General features: G+C 31.7%; 2 protein-coding genes across 2 annotated transcripts; both read left to right on the forward strand.

Moving 5' to 3' along the window:
* Nucleotides 1-1,460: 1,460 nt before the first annotated feature.
* On the forward strand, nt 1,461-4,427 carry HELRODRAFT_70455 (hypothetical protein; the record flags this gene model as incomplete). Its single annotated transcript, XM_009031888.1, has 5 exons — nt 1,461-1,568; nt 1,852-1,995; nt 2,424-2,552; nt 3,468-3,602; nt 4,368-4,427. The coding sequence occupies 5 exons, from the start codon at nt 1,461-1,463 to the stop codon at nt 4,425-4,427; spliced, it is 576 nt and encodes a 191-aa protein (XP_009030136.1).
* Nucleotides 4,428-14,719: 10,292 nt separating this feature from the next.
* On the forward strand, nt 14,720-16,574 carry HELRODRAFT_70089 (hypothetical protein; the record flags this gene model as incomplete). Its single annotated transcript, XM_009031847.1, has 6 exons — nt 14,720-14,821; nt 15,037-15,157; nt 15,370-15,563; nt 15,685-16,010; nt 16,088-16,153; nt 16,388-16,574. The coding sequence occupies 6 exons, from the start codon at nt 14,720-14,722 to the stop codon at nt 16,572-16,574; spliced, it is 996 nt and encodes a 331-aa protein (XP_009030095.1).
* Between the last annotated feature and the right edge of the window lie 1,063 nt (nt 16,575-17,637).

The following is a 17,637-nucleotide window of genomic DNA, read 5'->3' on the forward strand; positions in this document are numbered from 1 at the left end:
ACGGGAACACATCAACACAACGCTGTAGAGTCAGTAAGAGTCAAATGCATTATGCTGAACTATTTTATTGCGCTGTTTGAATGAGGGATGATGAGAGAAGTATTAATATTTCAATATTATCTACATGTACGAACATTTAACAATGATCAGATTATTTATTGGTTATTCACTCGCTCACTAACGCACTATGCATATACTAATTATAATAAAACACCTGCACACAAACATCCACACACACATACACACACATACAAACACTCACACGTACACAGACTCACACAAACACGCGTTCACACCTACACGTAAACTCACGAACATTTATAAATACAAAAACAATATTATAAATATCCATTTGAATACTTGGACACTTCTTCTGTCAACATAAAATAATTTTCCGAATTTTGACGACACGACTTGAAGACTTGGCTACTAGAATATTTTATTACTAATAATCATACCAGATCACAATTTCATGACATGCATGTATATTGTGATGTTAGCATGAATATTATAATATAAGTATTATTGAATCTTAGATCAAAGTTTAGTTTGATTCAACTTCAACGTAGATTTATTATATTATCCTTATTAGACATTATGTAAATAAGTTTATCTAACTATGGTATGTTGAAATTCGTTACAATGTTATTAATGATGACTCAGCATGTTGTTGTTGTTGTTGATTTTGTTGTTGTTGTTGCTGTGTCTTTATTTAGAATTTGTTGAGCTTTAGAGGAGTGTATATCGAATAGATTCAATTATATTTTGTAACAGGATTTTTTATTTATTAGTATTTTATTGGTCTTTAAAATTGGGTTTTTAGTTTTTTAAAATATTCTGAAAAATATTGCTTATATCAATTTGTGTGTTTATATCAAAACAAAACAGCGAAACTAAAATTAACCGGCCAGAAAAATTTGACACTGCTTGCTACACAACTATTACGAATAAGACACTAACAACATTCAACAAAAGTCTGAAGAAGCTAGACAACAGCAACTACAGCAGCAGCAACAACAACAGCAGCAGCAACAGCAACGACAAAAGACACCAACTTGTTCTGTTGTCATCTCGAGAGTTTGATCGTTACAATCACACACACACATCTCAAAAGTGCAAAAAAAGAGAAACTTTTCATCACAAGAATAACAATACCCGACCGGTCCTATTCATCATCATCAGCTTCTTTCCTCTAGCATTCATCCATCATCATTATTTCATTCCTTTATTCATCATTCCTTCATCATTTATCCATCTTTCATTCATTTTTCCCCAAAAAAAACAACAAACGCGTCAACTACAAAAACCAAAAATCCATTATCTTCACAAAAATACCTTTGCCTTCATTCCAAAAGTAGTTTATATTACTCACATTTTTGAATTTTTTGTCTCCACCTTCCATATTTTATTTTTATATCTGGAATCTTCTCTGGAAAGATCTTTGCCGACTTCTTTTAGAGATGGGTGGCGCCGGTAGTAAAAAGTTGCCAAAGGAGGACATGGAGTTTCTTATGCACAACACAAATTTCACGAAGCAGCAAATCAAAGCTTGGTATAACGGTTTCATGGTTAGTTTAGCTGTTGTTGTTGTTGGTGGTGGTGGTGGTGGTGATGGTGGTCGTCGTCTTTCATTTCAACAATTTTCTAAAAGAAGTTTTGTGTTAGATTTGATAAATTTTAAAAATGAACTAATAATAAATAAAGTTTTAATAATAAATAGTTAGCTGATGTTTGATCATCAATTTTAGCTTTGAAGCAATTCATTCATTCATTCGTTCGTTCGTTCGTTCGTTCGTTCATTCATTCATTCATTTATTCATTCATTCATTATTTTAAAAACACAACTTCCAGAAAGATTGTCCGAACGGCCAGCTAACACGAACGAAATTTCTGGAAGTTTATTCCAGTTTCTTTCCACAGGGCAACGCTGAAAAATTCTGCGAGCATGTCTTTCGAACGTTCGATTCGGACAATAGCGGCAAAATAGATTTCAAAGTGATGCGTTTCTCAGTTCATTTGTTCTCTGTTTATCTTTGTTGTTGCAAATGTTGTTGTTGTTGCAGATGTTGTTGTTGTTGCTGCAGATGTTGTTGCAGATGTTGCTGTTGCAGATGTTGCTGTTGCAGATGTTGTTGTTGCTGCAGATGTTTTTGGTGCATATCTTGTTTTAAATGGTGTTGTAAATGTTGTTGCATCGTTTTGTTATAATTTGCTGATATAATTAATTTGTTTATACGAACTGTTGTTGTTGTTATTGTAATTATGGTTATCATCATCGTCACTCGCAACATTATCATCATCAACATCATCAACAACATCATCATCATCAACCACAACAACATCTTCATCATCATCTTCATCAACAACAACGTCATCATCATCATCATCATTTACAACAACAACAACAACAAAATCATCATCAGGAATTCCTACTAGCTATCAACATAACCTCCGCCGGCAAACCAGAGCAGAAGCTGGAATGGGCGTTTCAGATGTATGACGTCAATGGAGATGGCACGATAGAACCGAGTGAGATGACCGAAATTATAACGGTACCGATACGATTATTTCCGATTATTTGCTACCGACTGTGCCCTAAATTTATGTCGTTGTGTGTGATTTCAATCAATGTTTACATGGATCTTTTGTGAAACATTATTTAGCGCAATCCATTTGCTAATTCCTTGTGCTCACTTTCAGTTAGAAAGCTCTCAACAACCATAAATTATGTTTGTTTAACATTTTTAAACTTCCTAAACAAATTACGACCGACAATAAAATACCTTATCTATGTTTATTTCACATCTAGTTGATGCAAAAATATTTCTAATGAGAATTTATAGGTTGAAAATTGAAAACGAGAGAGAGAGAGAGGAAAGAGGAGAGAGTTAATGCTTCAAATAACTAAAACAGAAGATTAAGAAAAGAATTTATAACAACTGCCAACATTACATCACAATTATTTTAAAATAAATAATTCTTTAATGTTTCTTAAATTCAACTTTAGAAAATTTCATAATTTTTTTGTACAAATAATTCTTTAGTATTTTTCAGATATATCAACATTAGATACTAGTAAATCAAAGCATTAGGCACATTGCGTGTTTTTGAATGTTGGGAATCCTTTTGCATTCGAAACCCGTCACTGCACCAGCCATGCCAGGCATCTTATCCATTACACTATCGTGCAGCCCAAATACATTTACTCGATGACATCGCTAGTTACATTAATATAAATATCATAGAAGGTGAATTTAGTAATATGATAGCCGGTCAAACCCTTAACACATCAAAATAACACTGAAAACAACAGCACACAGGTCAATAACAACGCAAAGAAAATCATCTGAAGAACAACCACACACACACACACACAAACACACGCACATACAAGCACGCACACAAACACAGACACATACGCATACAGACACATACACTCGCCTACAGACACAAAAACACACACCCAGGCGATATACAACATGGTGGGCCCTTCCTTATCTTACAATGACCCGAACGACACCCCTGAGAAGCGGACGAAAGAGATATTTGCCAAGATGGACGAGAACAGCGATGGAGTCCTCTCCAAAGAGGAATTCATCAAGGTATTGTTGCCTGCCAATTGCAATAGAACCTTCCTTAAAATTTATTTTGCGTGTTTCCCAGAGGTATAAGTGGTATATACGTGAATAGGCAAAACGCATCTTATTGCGTATAATCAACAGAGATTTCTTTGGCATTCAAAACCGGTTACTGTGACGCAGAATCTAGCGCCTTTACCCATTACACCACCATGCCATTTATATGTTTTTAATGGTATGCCTATGGTATTTAGGTTCTGGTATGCGTATTCTTTGTATGTTGTGTCAGTTTTATGGTATCGTCATTCATGTAGTTGGATAATATACAGTACGTCATTTTGTCATTGTTAAGTTTTTCCAATGTTTCTTTCTGTGTATGTTAGTATAATAGCTGTATGAAAAAATAGCTCATTAAATTAATATTATATCAGTGAGGTGTTTATTTGGCGTTTAAACTAATTAATTTGAAATGAATATTGTTTAAAATTATAAATTTAAAATGAATAATGTTTAAAATAATAAATTTGAGATTAATAATGTTTAAAATAACAATTTTGAGATTAATAATTCTAAAATAATAAATCCGAGATGAATATTGTTTAAAATAATAAATTTGAGGTTAATAATTTTCAAATAATAATTTTGAGATTAATATTGTTTAAAATAATAAATTTGAAATTAATAATTTTCAAATAATAATTTTGAGATTAATAATTTTTAAATAATAAATTTGGGATTGAATAATTTTAAAATAATGAATTTGAGATGAATAATTTCTTCAAATGGCAGGGATGCATGTCAGATGAGTTTCTATGCCAGATGCTAACTGCTGACGCTGGAGCTGAATGATTGATTGGCTAATTAATTAATGGATTGGTTGGTTGATTGGTTGGTTGGTTGATTGGTTGGTTGGTTGGTTAGTTGGTTGGTTGGTTGGTTGGTTGGTTAGTTGGTTGGTTGGTTGGTTGGTTTGTTGGTTCGTTGATTAATTAATAGATTGATTGATTAGTTGATTGATTGGTTGATTGATTGGTTGATTGGTTGGTTGATTGATTGGTTCATTGATTAGTAAACTAAATTGATTGGTTGAATATTGAGTTGATTGGTTGAATATTTAATTAATTTGGTAGTTTATTCAATGATTGATTGATTTATTAATTAATTTGTTGATGTATTGTATCACTTGTTAATTGAGTGTCTATTTGACTGATTAAATAATTGATTGATTGACTAATTAATTGATTGAATAATTGATTGATTGAGTAATTGGTTGATTGAATAATTGATTAATTGATTTGGTTGTTTGAATAATTTATTTAAAAAAAATATAACTCACAAAAGCTGAAGTAAGATGATAAAAATTTTGATTGACTGTTAAATTAATATCTTGATTGAATAATTAATTAATTGGCTAATTAATAAATTGATTATATAGTTAAGTGGTTAATTGATTATGTGGTTAATTGATTGATTGATTGATGTGCCAACTTAGTTTGATCAGTATGATGTAAAATTTGCATAATTAGCGTTGACAGTTTGATTCACTGGACGATAAGATGCATAACGTGTTTGTCAGAACTTGCTTGATTGGTTGGTCAGTCGATGAATTGTTTTGATTGATTAGTCGGGTTAATTTGGTTGATTGATTGATCAGTTGCTGTAAAAGTTTGCTGGCTGGCTGGTTAACTAATCTTTAGTTTGAAATTGATGATGATGATGATAATAATAATAAAGATGATGTAATGATTATGATGATGATAAAGATGATGAAGATGATGTGATGATAATGGTGATAAATGTGATGATGATGATGAATAGCGAAATTTACATAAAAGTTTTTTGCAATTTAAATGCAGTCAAAACAACTCGATATTAATTTTTTCCTATAAATTAACATAATAATAAAAATGTTGAAGTATATTGTAATTAGAGACTTCGTCATATGCACGAACGTAATCTACGTTAAATGTTCACCAGTCTCCATGTAATATCGCTGATATGTAATAATTTCTTCCTCTGTACCGTTACTCCATTCAATCCACACACATCTTCACCCGCCATTAATAAATACTTCATTCGTGCATTGTCTTACCACATTCTTAAAATTTGTAAGTGCGCGTTGTTCACATACACACAGACACAACACACATGCGCACAGATACAACACACACAAACAAACATACCCTGTACAGTACACACACATACACAATCATGTCATGCACGTATGCGTTGTCTATGCGCACAATTGCACACAATCATTCACATACGCAAGCTAGTTTGTTAGTACGACATACAAAATTACGCATTTAACAACAATCGTAAACATACAACTACATGCACACAACACACACGCCAGCATACAAATACATACGCAAACATACAATAACATACGCATACATCCGAATACAAACATACAATCTGAGAAGCAAATGGGATTACTAATTTCATTTCTATTTCAATGTACCGCAAAAAACAAAAGTAGAAATTCTAATATTCAAGACGTACGTGCATGTGTATGTTTATGCGTTTGTATGTGTGTCTGTATGTGCGTACTTTTTGTGTACCTAGCGGAGATGCACCGAATACCCGTATAGTGGATCCACTCACCAGCCAAAGGCCAAATACCAAAAAACAAAAATTTTGAAAAAAGTTAAATTTTAGAATGAAAAAGACAAGCTTTTGAAAACCGTAGGTCATTCCTGAGACGAATAAATATCTATCTATATTTCAACTCTTGTGCAAATTCTCATGTTTTAACGACTATAACGGCCGAAATAAATTCTGCACTGGTAATAATCATCAATTATTGTTCTGGAAGCTAAAATAATAATGATGGCATGAACGAAATTGCAATATTCGGTTGTTATAAATGGCTGAAGCCGAATGTCGTATCTCCGTCAAATGTTTGACTAGGTGGAATATTCGGTGCCTCTTTAGTTTTTGTGTATATTTATGGGTGTGTGTTTGTGTCTGTGTGTGAGTTTAAGCGTGTGAATCTATTCCATGCATATGATGTTCAACATAAATAATATAACAAAACACAAATAATCTGAGTGTTAGGTTTGCAGTCTAACTTGTATGTGCATGAATTTCATGACAATGTTTGTGTTTGTATGGATGTCTCTACGTTTATCACCATATTTATTCGTATGTTTGTGTTTAATTGTTTGTGTCTGATTTATGATTGTACGTATGTTTGTATGATTGTTTGCATTTATGTGTTACGTGTATGTTTTCTATGTGCGTGTTCGTAATGAATTCACTGCTCTTTAATTATCATTGAATAGATACGTGAATAATTAATGAATGCGTGTTTGAGTTTTTGCGTGTGTACATGTGCAGATGCGTGTGTGAATACAAATATGCGTGTACGTGTGTGTGTGTGAGTGTGTGTGTGTGAGCGCCTGTGTATGTGTATATGTATACATGTGTGTGTCGAAATGAATGAATTGTCTAAAGATTTTGAAAATAGAATATATGAGAATATTGCTAATAAGTCACACACACGCACACACACCAAACACACACATACACAAACAAACACTAACAAACACACACAAACAAACACACACATTGCAAGGTAATATCGTTTAATTCTTTATTCTACTTCATCTTATCATTCTAACTTTTAGACTGGCTGTTTTCAAAATGTCAAGTTTCATGTATGAAAAAAACTTACTTGCGCGTTTGAACAAAAAACTAATCTGCAATTTTCGGCTAAATTATTTTACGCTTTTTTTAAAACGAGTCAGTAATTATGAATGGTTATGAATTATTGTGTAGTAATTTTTAACAATTTTTCAATATTATTATGTAAATATTTATGTGCATGTGTGTATGTGTGTGTGTGTGTGTGTGAGAGAGAGAGAGAGAGAAAGAGAGAGAGAGAGAGAGAGAGAGAGAGAGAGAGAGAGAGAGAGAGAGAGTGTGTGTGATGTAATTAACTTTTTGTTGTTGTCGCTACTGCTGTTGCCAAAAGTCACAATTTATTTTGTCATTTAATTTTTCAATTTCTTTGTTTGTTTTTTCAAAATTATGTTTGAAAATAATAATACTAATAATATAAAACTATTTTATTATTATTATTAATTATTATTTTTGAAAAAAGAAACTTTGTTGTATAGTTTGGCTTCGAAAAAAATTTCATATATATTCTTGCATTACTTCATTTTTATTTTCGGTGGTTATGTATTATTTGTCGTTACATATTTATTCAATTATTATTTTATTTATTTATTTACTGTAAAAAAAATCTGTAAAAAAAAGATTAACTCTGATTAAGTTTAATTTTGTTAAAATCAAAAGTGAAAAATGAAAATAACCCAGCAGCGTCAACAAATAAGCTGAAGATAAAATAAAATGATTGCCCATACGACGGTAAACATGCAATCTTAAACATGTAAACATTGAAAGACATAACAAATGCACATGCACACGCACACACACTCACGCACACATACAGACACATTCACACGCATTCGCACACACATTCACACATACAGACACATTCACGCCCCATACGCATTCACACAGGCACAAAGAAAAACGAACAAATTAATTCAAATTTACATGCAAATAAGCATTGAAACAATTTTAGACTAATAACAATTATTAATTAATTTACTGATTTTATTATTATTATTATTTTATTATTATTTTTATTATTCGTTTACCTGTATTATTATTATTATTATATATATATATATATATATCATTAATTCATATATATTTGTTTTTTATTTTTATATTCACGTGATTATTCGTGTTTAAAAATGTTTATATTTATATAATGTTATTATATATAGTTATTCATAATATATATATATATATAATGGGAAGAGGTTTTCAGCTATATATATATATATATATATATATATATATATATATCTTTTAATTTATATGTATATATATATATATATACAATTAATGTTTGTAGGTATTACCAGGTTAAATTTTACATTAACTTTGGAGTTATTTGTCATTTTAATAAACTATCATCATAACCGTCATCATAATCAATATAGTCACTGCCATCATCATCGTCGTCATCATTATTATTATTATTTTTATTATTATTGTCATCGCATTATCATTGTTATCATCATCAACCGTCAAAGTTGTCGATGACATCATTTTCATCATCAGCGCAATCGTTATCAACGTCACCACTATCATCACCATCATCATAATCATTATCATCCTCACCGACCGTCATCATCACCACCATCCTCTAACTATCAATATCATCCTTCTCAGCATCTATCATCGCTATCTTCAATTTCATCATCATTTTATTCCTTTTTTTGTCATTTTTTTATATGCGCTTATAGGTTTTATATTAGCGTAAATATATATATATATATATATATGTATATATATATATATATATATATATATATATATATATATGTATGTAATATATGGTACGTACGTACAATATTTACGTATAACGCGTGTAACGTGCCGTTTTCATTTATTTCTTTCATTTGTTTTCTTAAATTTCAAAGTTTTTCTTTCAATTTTTTTTCTTTTGTTCGTTTTAAATATTTTTTTTTCTTTTCTGGTAGCTTCTTCATTTTATGGTTTTTTTCTTAAATTTTTTATTATATTTTCCCTCTCTTCTCTCTCTCTCTCTCCCTCTCTTTCTCTTCCTGTACTTTCTTTTATTCCTCAATTTTTCCCTCACGGTCTGTTGCTGTATTTCTTTTTCTCTACTTCAATCCTTCTCTACTTCTTACTCCAAATTTTTCTTCCACACTTTTATTCTTTTTCTCGGTTTTCTTACTATCTGTTTCCAGTTTTTTTTATTTTTATTATTCTCTTTCTATTGTTTTTTCTGCTTATCTTCTTCCTTTTTTTCTTCCTCTCTCTTTCTCTCTTTTTGTAATTTTCATTCTCATTCATAGTTTTTTGAATGTTTTTTTAAAGAAAAACAACAAATTAGAACAAAGTTGCGGGTGGCTATTGTGAGTTGTGCTACTCTGTATTCTTTTTCAAACAATCTTTCATTCAATTTTGAGTTTAAAAAAAAATAAAATATAAATATCATCGAAGAATTAGTTTTTTTTCTTTAATCTATTATTTAAATATTTTCGCCAACAAAACAGTTGAAGTAGTTAGCTTCTTCCAAAAAATAAATGTATTTTAAATCTGCTTGTTGATGAAAATTCAAGAAGAAAATTAATTTAAAATGAAAATTGTTCAAATTAAATTTTCTATCCAATTATTTCTTCCATTATATTCTTTTGTTTTTCTCAATTTAATATAATACGACTATACAACTTCCGGCTTGTGTAATTTTTTACATCATTTTTTGTAGTAGTATTAGTAGTGGAAACAGTAGTAGTAGTAGCAGTAGAAGCGCCAGTGGTGGTAATGATAGTGATGAATTTTAAATTTTCTTCTTGCACCTTGCAACACGTGACTGATGACGACGTCACAAGTCATGTGATGTGAAAAGGGTGTAAGTCATGGCGTGCATGACTGCATGAGTGAATTAATGAACGAAAGAACGAAACAGCAGATGAGTGATTGAGTGACTAGTAGATGAATGAATAATTGAACGAATGAATCAGTCAAGCGAATAGATGTGTAAAAAATGAATGAATGACTCAATGAATTAGTGAATAAATAAGTTTAATAGTAATAAATTAATAAAATAAATAATTAACAAAATTAATCAATTTGCAAATTAAACTACAAAAAAATTCCAAACGTAAACTAAAAATTTGGTAAATGAATAGACGAATGAGCAGTTAATTATGTTGCCACAAATTCAGCGTTTGTTAAAAATGCGTTTGTTATTTAAAAATATATAGAAAAAAATAAAAAATTTATACGAAATTTTTAGTTAGCGTTTTTTTAAATAAAATAAGAAGTTCTGAAACAAAAATACGAATTACAATTCCAAGAAGAATGTGTCGGTATTTGAATTTAACTTTTAAAACCAAATTGCCTGCTACCAAAATTGTGTCGGTTGCTTGCTTATATGTAAAGTACTGATTTATCTATCACTAACTATGCACTGCTTAAAATTCATGGAGTTTTTTGAATCACATTTCAAAGGGAGCTTATTTTTAATGGCCGAGAAACATCTGCGAGGTTTGCTTGCTAAAAAAACATTTCTAACTCTATGGATACATACAAACATACATACATACACGCATACATACGTACACACATGCATACCTACACACATACATACACACGTACACATATACACGCACGCACGCACATAACTCACAGAGTGTATAAGCAAAATATAGGCAAAACGTTTAATGGCCATGCAGAATTAGTTTCCTGTAGTTTGCCATACAAAATCAGAAGAAAGGAAAGATAAAAAAACATAAAAAAAAGAGAGAAAACAGTGAGAAGAAAGGAAGACAAAACAACAAAAATAAAAGCAAATTAGTGAAGTGTATGTATGTATGTATGTATGTATGTATGTATGTATGTATGTATGTATGTATGTATGTATGTATGTATGTATGTATGTATGTATGTATGTATGTATGTATGTATGTATGTATGTATGTATGCATGTATATATGTTTGTATGGATGTATGTATGTATTTATGTGTGTCTGTCTGTATGTATGTATGTGTGTGTGTATGTATGTATGTGTGTGTGCATGTATGTATGTATGTATGTATGTATGTATGTATGTATGTATGTATGTATGCATGTATGCATGTATGTATGTACGTATGTATGCTTGTATGTATGAAAAATTGTATAAAATCAACGGAACCCAAATGAAATTGACATTTTGACATGGAAAGGGTTTTAGTTACGTAATAAAAAAGTCAAAATGAGCAAAAAACTCAAGAACATCATAAACATATGTGAACTGAATGACAAAAATGTAAACAATCATATAAACAAAGCTGAAAAAACAAGTGCGACTATGATGTAAACTCACACAGGCAAGCACAAATACACAAAGTACACAAGTACACAGGCGTATACAAACTGGTACTGCGACAGTACAGATGAGTATACACGTTGGAGAAGATGGGTATATACGTGGGTACTACATTATACAAAAACATAGGTATACATGCGTACCTACATGTGCAGTTTAATACAGCACAGACTTATTGATCGATTTTGAGATATCATCTTGCGGATAGCAGAGTTGAAGCTACAAACTCTTGTCGTCGTTGTTGTTTTTGTTGGTGTAGCAGCTGCTGCTATTGATGTGTAGTTGATGTAGCAGCTACTGCGGCTGTTTTTGTTTTTTGTAGAATTTCATTGCTGGTGTTAGTGCTGCTGTAATCTGGTTGCTGCTGTAGTTGATGTTTAACGTTGCCCATGCCGTTGTCTTTGTTGATGCGATTTACCTTTGTCATTGTCGTTAATGTAGTGTTTGTTGTAAAATACTGTTGCCCTTCTTTTGTTGTTGTTGTTTGTTGTTGTTGTTGTTGTTGGTAATACAGTGAAAGTTTTTACAGAAGTTGCAACATTTGTGTAGCCGTTGTTGCTGCTGCAACATTTTGTGTTGTGGTAATTGTTGCTGGAGGTGGTGGCAGTAGTTGTTTTGCTTTGTTGCGACAAAAATTGCGTTGAACGTCAGTCATCACTAGGCCAATTTTAGCAATCACTGTTGTGCCACCGTAGAAGCTAATGTACTTATCACATTACATCAACACACATCACAACAACACACACCAACACACATCACCACAACACACATCACCACAACACACATCACTACAACACACATCACAACAACACACATCACCACAACACACATCACTACAACACACATCACAACAACACACATCACCACAACACACACACCAACACACATCAACACACCAACCCATCATCATACCACCTAATTAGTAATTACATTAACTCACAATATAGCACGCCTTAAAATGTCTTAGGTCATTTTAGAAAACTTTACCTAATAAAAATAATATTATTATTGTTACTATTATTAATAGTAGTAGTAGTTGTAGTAGTTGTAATAGTAGTAGTAGTTGTAGTAGTAGTAGTAGTAGTAGCAGTAGTTGTTGTAGTAGTAGTTATAGTAGTAGTAGTAGTAGTAGTAGTAGTAGTAGTAGTAGTAGTAGTAGTAGTAGTAGTAGTAGTAGTAGTAGTAGTAGTAGTAGTAGTGTTGTTATTATGATTAATATTTTATTATTATTACTGATGTTAATAATAAATTATAATTTCATTATTTGAGACTATAGCTGATATTAGCACGAAATTACTTTCTTCTGCCATCAGACATAATTGCGTCATCGTCGACGTCATCATCGTCGTCATCATCTTCATCATCTTCATCATCCTCATCATTTTCATCATCCTCATTATCAGAATTGTCATTAGAATCATCAACAGTCATCATCGTCGTCGTCGTCGTCAAAGCTTTCATAATTATCATCATCTCATCATCTCCATCACATATCTCTTATAACAGGGACCACACCACATAGCAACACATTTACTTGTAATTTCGTAATGATATATCGCGACATTAACAAATACTTTGTAGCACATTGTCATAACATTAAGTCACGTAACCGTAACATTAAATAATCATTACTTTACGGTCCAATGACTATAAAAATGATGTCACATTACATCAACGCATCGTCTGACAGACCACAAAATTACATACATCAGACACAACATCAATGTGTACATACGTAACAATAAACAAACAGACGTTACGAAAATTAATAACCTCTTTGGGGATACGCTAATTTAATTAGACAGAACCACCAAATGTTTCAATTATTTCTGCTTTGTCGTTTTTGTTCTTTCTTCCTAGAACTAGTTTCGCCATTTAACCGGACGCTAATACTTCATACAATACCTAAATAGATGAAAGTTTTTTTTATGACCATTTATAAATCACGTTTAATTCCAATATTAAGTGACCGCAATCATTTGCCCCCTGATCCGATCTTTTCTCCTCTTGAAGTACATTATCTAATCCAACTTTGTATCCACAATTTCAAATTCTCTCCACTCACCCATCAATCAATTAAGCTTTCACATTCACAGCTTCACTTCCGTCACGTTTAAATGGAAAGGTTTGTTTTAAAACTCGTTTTGAACTCTGTAAATGTACAATTGAGAAGTTTTAATAACAATCTGTGGGTTTTATAATTGTTTTGATTGGTCAATCAATCAATCGATCAATCAATCAATAATTCAATCGAACAATCAATCAATCAATCAGCCAACCAACCAATCAATCAATCAATAAAACAGCCAACAAATCAATTGATGACTATTTTCAATTCCTTAAGTGATTGATGACATTGCACTTACCATTTTTATTGAATTCTACGTTCCCAGTCCATTCTGTCACGCGTAGAACTATTCTTTTCCAGCTTCTCTTTCTCATTGCCACAGCTTCATATAGCCTGTAACACAGCTTTCGGCAAGTAAATCCAGACTCAAAGTTTTCTTACGTTAACCTCTGCCTATAAGGTACCTTTATCTTTGTTTAGTTACATTACATTGATTATTACATTGAACTTACCAGGTACATTACATTACATTAAGCTACAGTAACCAAATAGTTTTGGGCGTCTTGTCCTTAACCATAATTATCCTTAAACAGTTTTTGTGTAAAACATTGTCAGTAAAAATTTGAAACAAATTTTATTTAAAGCCAAACTAATATAATCACACATATTAATATAAATATCATATAATCATATTAATATTATTAAGTATAATCGAGATATATGCGTATTTGTTCACTGTGTGGATAGGATTGGGTATGAATTGAATGACATTCAAATATAAGTGGACGAAGTAAAATTTAAACTGCAGACCACTTTTAATCATCGACGTATTGACAAAAAATAAAAAATATTGTTCCGGTCTGCTTTAATTGAATTTGTACGTGGCTACGTGTTATTTTTGAGATTAATCTTTTTTATTAAATTGATATTAGATTTTTAAATAATGATTATTGGAAATATTTAAACGTAGCGTTTTTCCAGTTTTTATTTCAATTTGTTCGACGAATGCGCTTGGTCTCCGTCGCTAACTTATTCATTTCTTTCGCTTCTGCTTGCTAGCTAATGAAATAAGATCACTCCAAGTCTTAAATAAGGTTTTAATTTACTGTGAAACTAATTAATAAAATAATCAACGAGTACGAATCGGTATGGGGTTGTGCAAATGTCCTAAGAAGAAGGTGACTACATTATTCTGCTTTGAACACACTGTTAATGTCTGTGAACATTGCCTTGTCTCTGATCATCCTAGGGTGAATAATAATTTTTTTATAAACCTTGTCAAGCTTATCTTCAATTTATTTAAATTCTAACAATTTATTACTAGATAAAAGACTAGACACTACTATAGCCTAGCTTTTTCTTGTCTACCTTATTGAAATTTTTAATAAAATAAAAGGATTTTTTTTATAGTTTTTTTTTCTACTACTTTTTATTATAACACTAAAAACGTTTTTTTACAATTCAGTGCATCGTTCAGTCCTATTTGAGATGGTTGCAAGATAGTGACTATGATCCGACTTGTCGACTCTGTGGAAAGAATCTGGCTGATGATAGCTGCGGACCCTGCGTCAGACTCGTCTGCTATGGTCAAATAGATCAGTTATTCCTCATTACAAAATAACTTTGTTGTTAGATGCATACATTAATCATGATTGATTTCTTGTTAAGAAAGCAAGTGTAATATAAATGCTTATTTTGTACAAACATTACCAACATGCTTATTTCTTGATCCAAATTCAGTGAAAACTACCAGCAGTAATCTGTTTGTTATTTGATTGATAAAATGTTATCACTGCAGATGTGTTTCACTGGTCTTGTTTAAACAACTACGAGAACTCTCTGCCGGCGAACACGGCACCTGCAGGTTACACATGTCCCCTCTGTTCAGTTTGCGTATTCCCTCCTTCGAATGCGTCTTCACCCGTAATCGACGAACTTGTCAAGTTACTTTCAACTGTCAACTGGGCTAGAGCTGGTCTTGGCCTCCCATTGGTCAGTCAGTTTCTATTATTATTATTATTATCACTTTTATTTTGTTTGAGTTTTTATTTTATTATCTGTTTTCTGTTGTAATTGCTAAAACACTGCAATAAATTATGATTGTCTCTTTCAGATTGAAGAGAGGCAATTGACCCAAGATAAACCTCAACTGATGATAGCACAAAATGGTTCGCTATCAAATTCACTTCCTCCTCCTCTTCCTCTCTCTGCCCCTCACATGAACTCCACATCTCCCCTGCCTGCTTACATCGCTTCTTCATACCAGCTTCAAAGCACATCTGCATCCCCGGCGACATCCAATATGACGTCATCAACCTTATCCAAAGTGGATGACTCCATTCCTTACCCAAGAATCGTCGAGAAGAATGATCTGTTTCTATCTGGTTATCATATTACTCATTTTTTCTTGTTGGAATATTTGTTATTGATTCAAAAATTGTAGACATCATATATTTATTATTGATTCTGTTCCCAATCCTCGTCCTAGGTCCTCCAATCATGGCATCTCACCTGAGTGACCACGACATGGACAAGTATAAGAGAAGACCAGCCATGCAGTGGTTCTCTAGATGGCTCAGGTAGTTCTCTATCATTTTCATTTTTTTCATCATTTTTTATCACCATCTTCTACTCTTCTTATCCCCATCATCTTTATTTATGTTTAAATGTCGCAACATTTTTTGAATTTTCAGTTTAATTTTATCTATGCTGATTTGTTTTCAACATTCAGTTGAAAAATTTTAAATGAAACTAGTTTTTTATTAAATGTTCTTGGAAATGTTTTCTGCACACTTCTACAGCAACACATTCACAAGCCAGCACGGTGGTCGACTACGCACGCAACCATCTTCGAAGATCAAACGCTACACAATTATGCTGTTCATATTCCTCATCGCATTCGTCACCATTGTCCTAATCTTCAACGAGTTAGGCAAACATTCCACTGAAGATGATCCACTATTGGATCCAATGGCCAACCCTAACATCCGGGTTCAACAATAAATAACTAATGTGTGTGCTTGTGCGTGTGTGCATGTTCGCGTCTGTGTATGTGTGTGTCACATTACTTTGCATAAGTATTTTGATTTATCCGTGTATGCTGTGTTTAATTGATTGATTAGTATTTTTTTCTATTTTATATTAATTTACTTAATAAAAAAAATTACTAATGGATCTTAATAAATAAATTCTTATTACTGCGCATTTGTACGTATATAAATGTTTCAACTGGGTTTTATTGTGATTCTGCCTGAAACCATTCATTTGGCCTCACTCTCTACCTTGGTGATGACGGTGTTTGTATACTTACATAATTTCTGTTGTGATAATCTTAATGCTTATAATTTGATGATGAATTTGTAAGGGAAATTACTATTTAAACAAAATTAACATTATAACTTGTATATTTAATAAACGCTGAGACTTCTTTCGTCATTCAACGGTCGTTATGTAGTCAGAATTTTTCTTTAAAAAAACTATCAAAATTTGATATTTACAATATGGATGAATGAGTGGCTGACGCCACATATAAAGAATACATACATAGATACGAAAACATACGCGCATGACTGTGGCAAATAAATAATAATATTAATGTTAGGCAACTTTATATATAACAAAAAAAAATCTGCGATAGAAAATAATTACTATTAATCTTAAGATATATCTATTTATTTTATATTTATACAAATACACGCAAGCAGAAATCCTCACAGGCTCCAATCAATTTACAGCCAGACTCCAAAAAGCAGCATTTGACGTATTTGTACCGGGCAGTTCACGCATAGTGTAGCGCGCGTACGACAGAAACCACGTTACTAATCGCAATGCTCTCCACGCAGACACATCAATCACACATCTCGAAACATAGAAATGCTGGAAACGCACATAAATACATACCTAACATAAATACAAATGAAAGCAATAGTGTTGTTATAATTGATAATCAGATATAATTTTGTATTTTAAAAAAATCACAGAAACATTTGTTTGTATACATATATATATATATATATATATATGTTGGTAAAAGACCATAGTTTTTACAATATTCTATAAATTCTAC

This window comes from Helobdella robusta (assembly GCF_000326865.2).
Source record: "Helobdella robusta unplaced genomic scaffold HELROscaffold_8, whole genome shotgun sequence".
NCBI lineage: Eukaryota > Metazoa > Annelida > Clitellata > Rhynchobdellida > Glossiphoniidae > Helobdella > Helobdella robusta.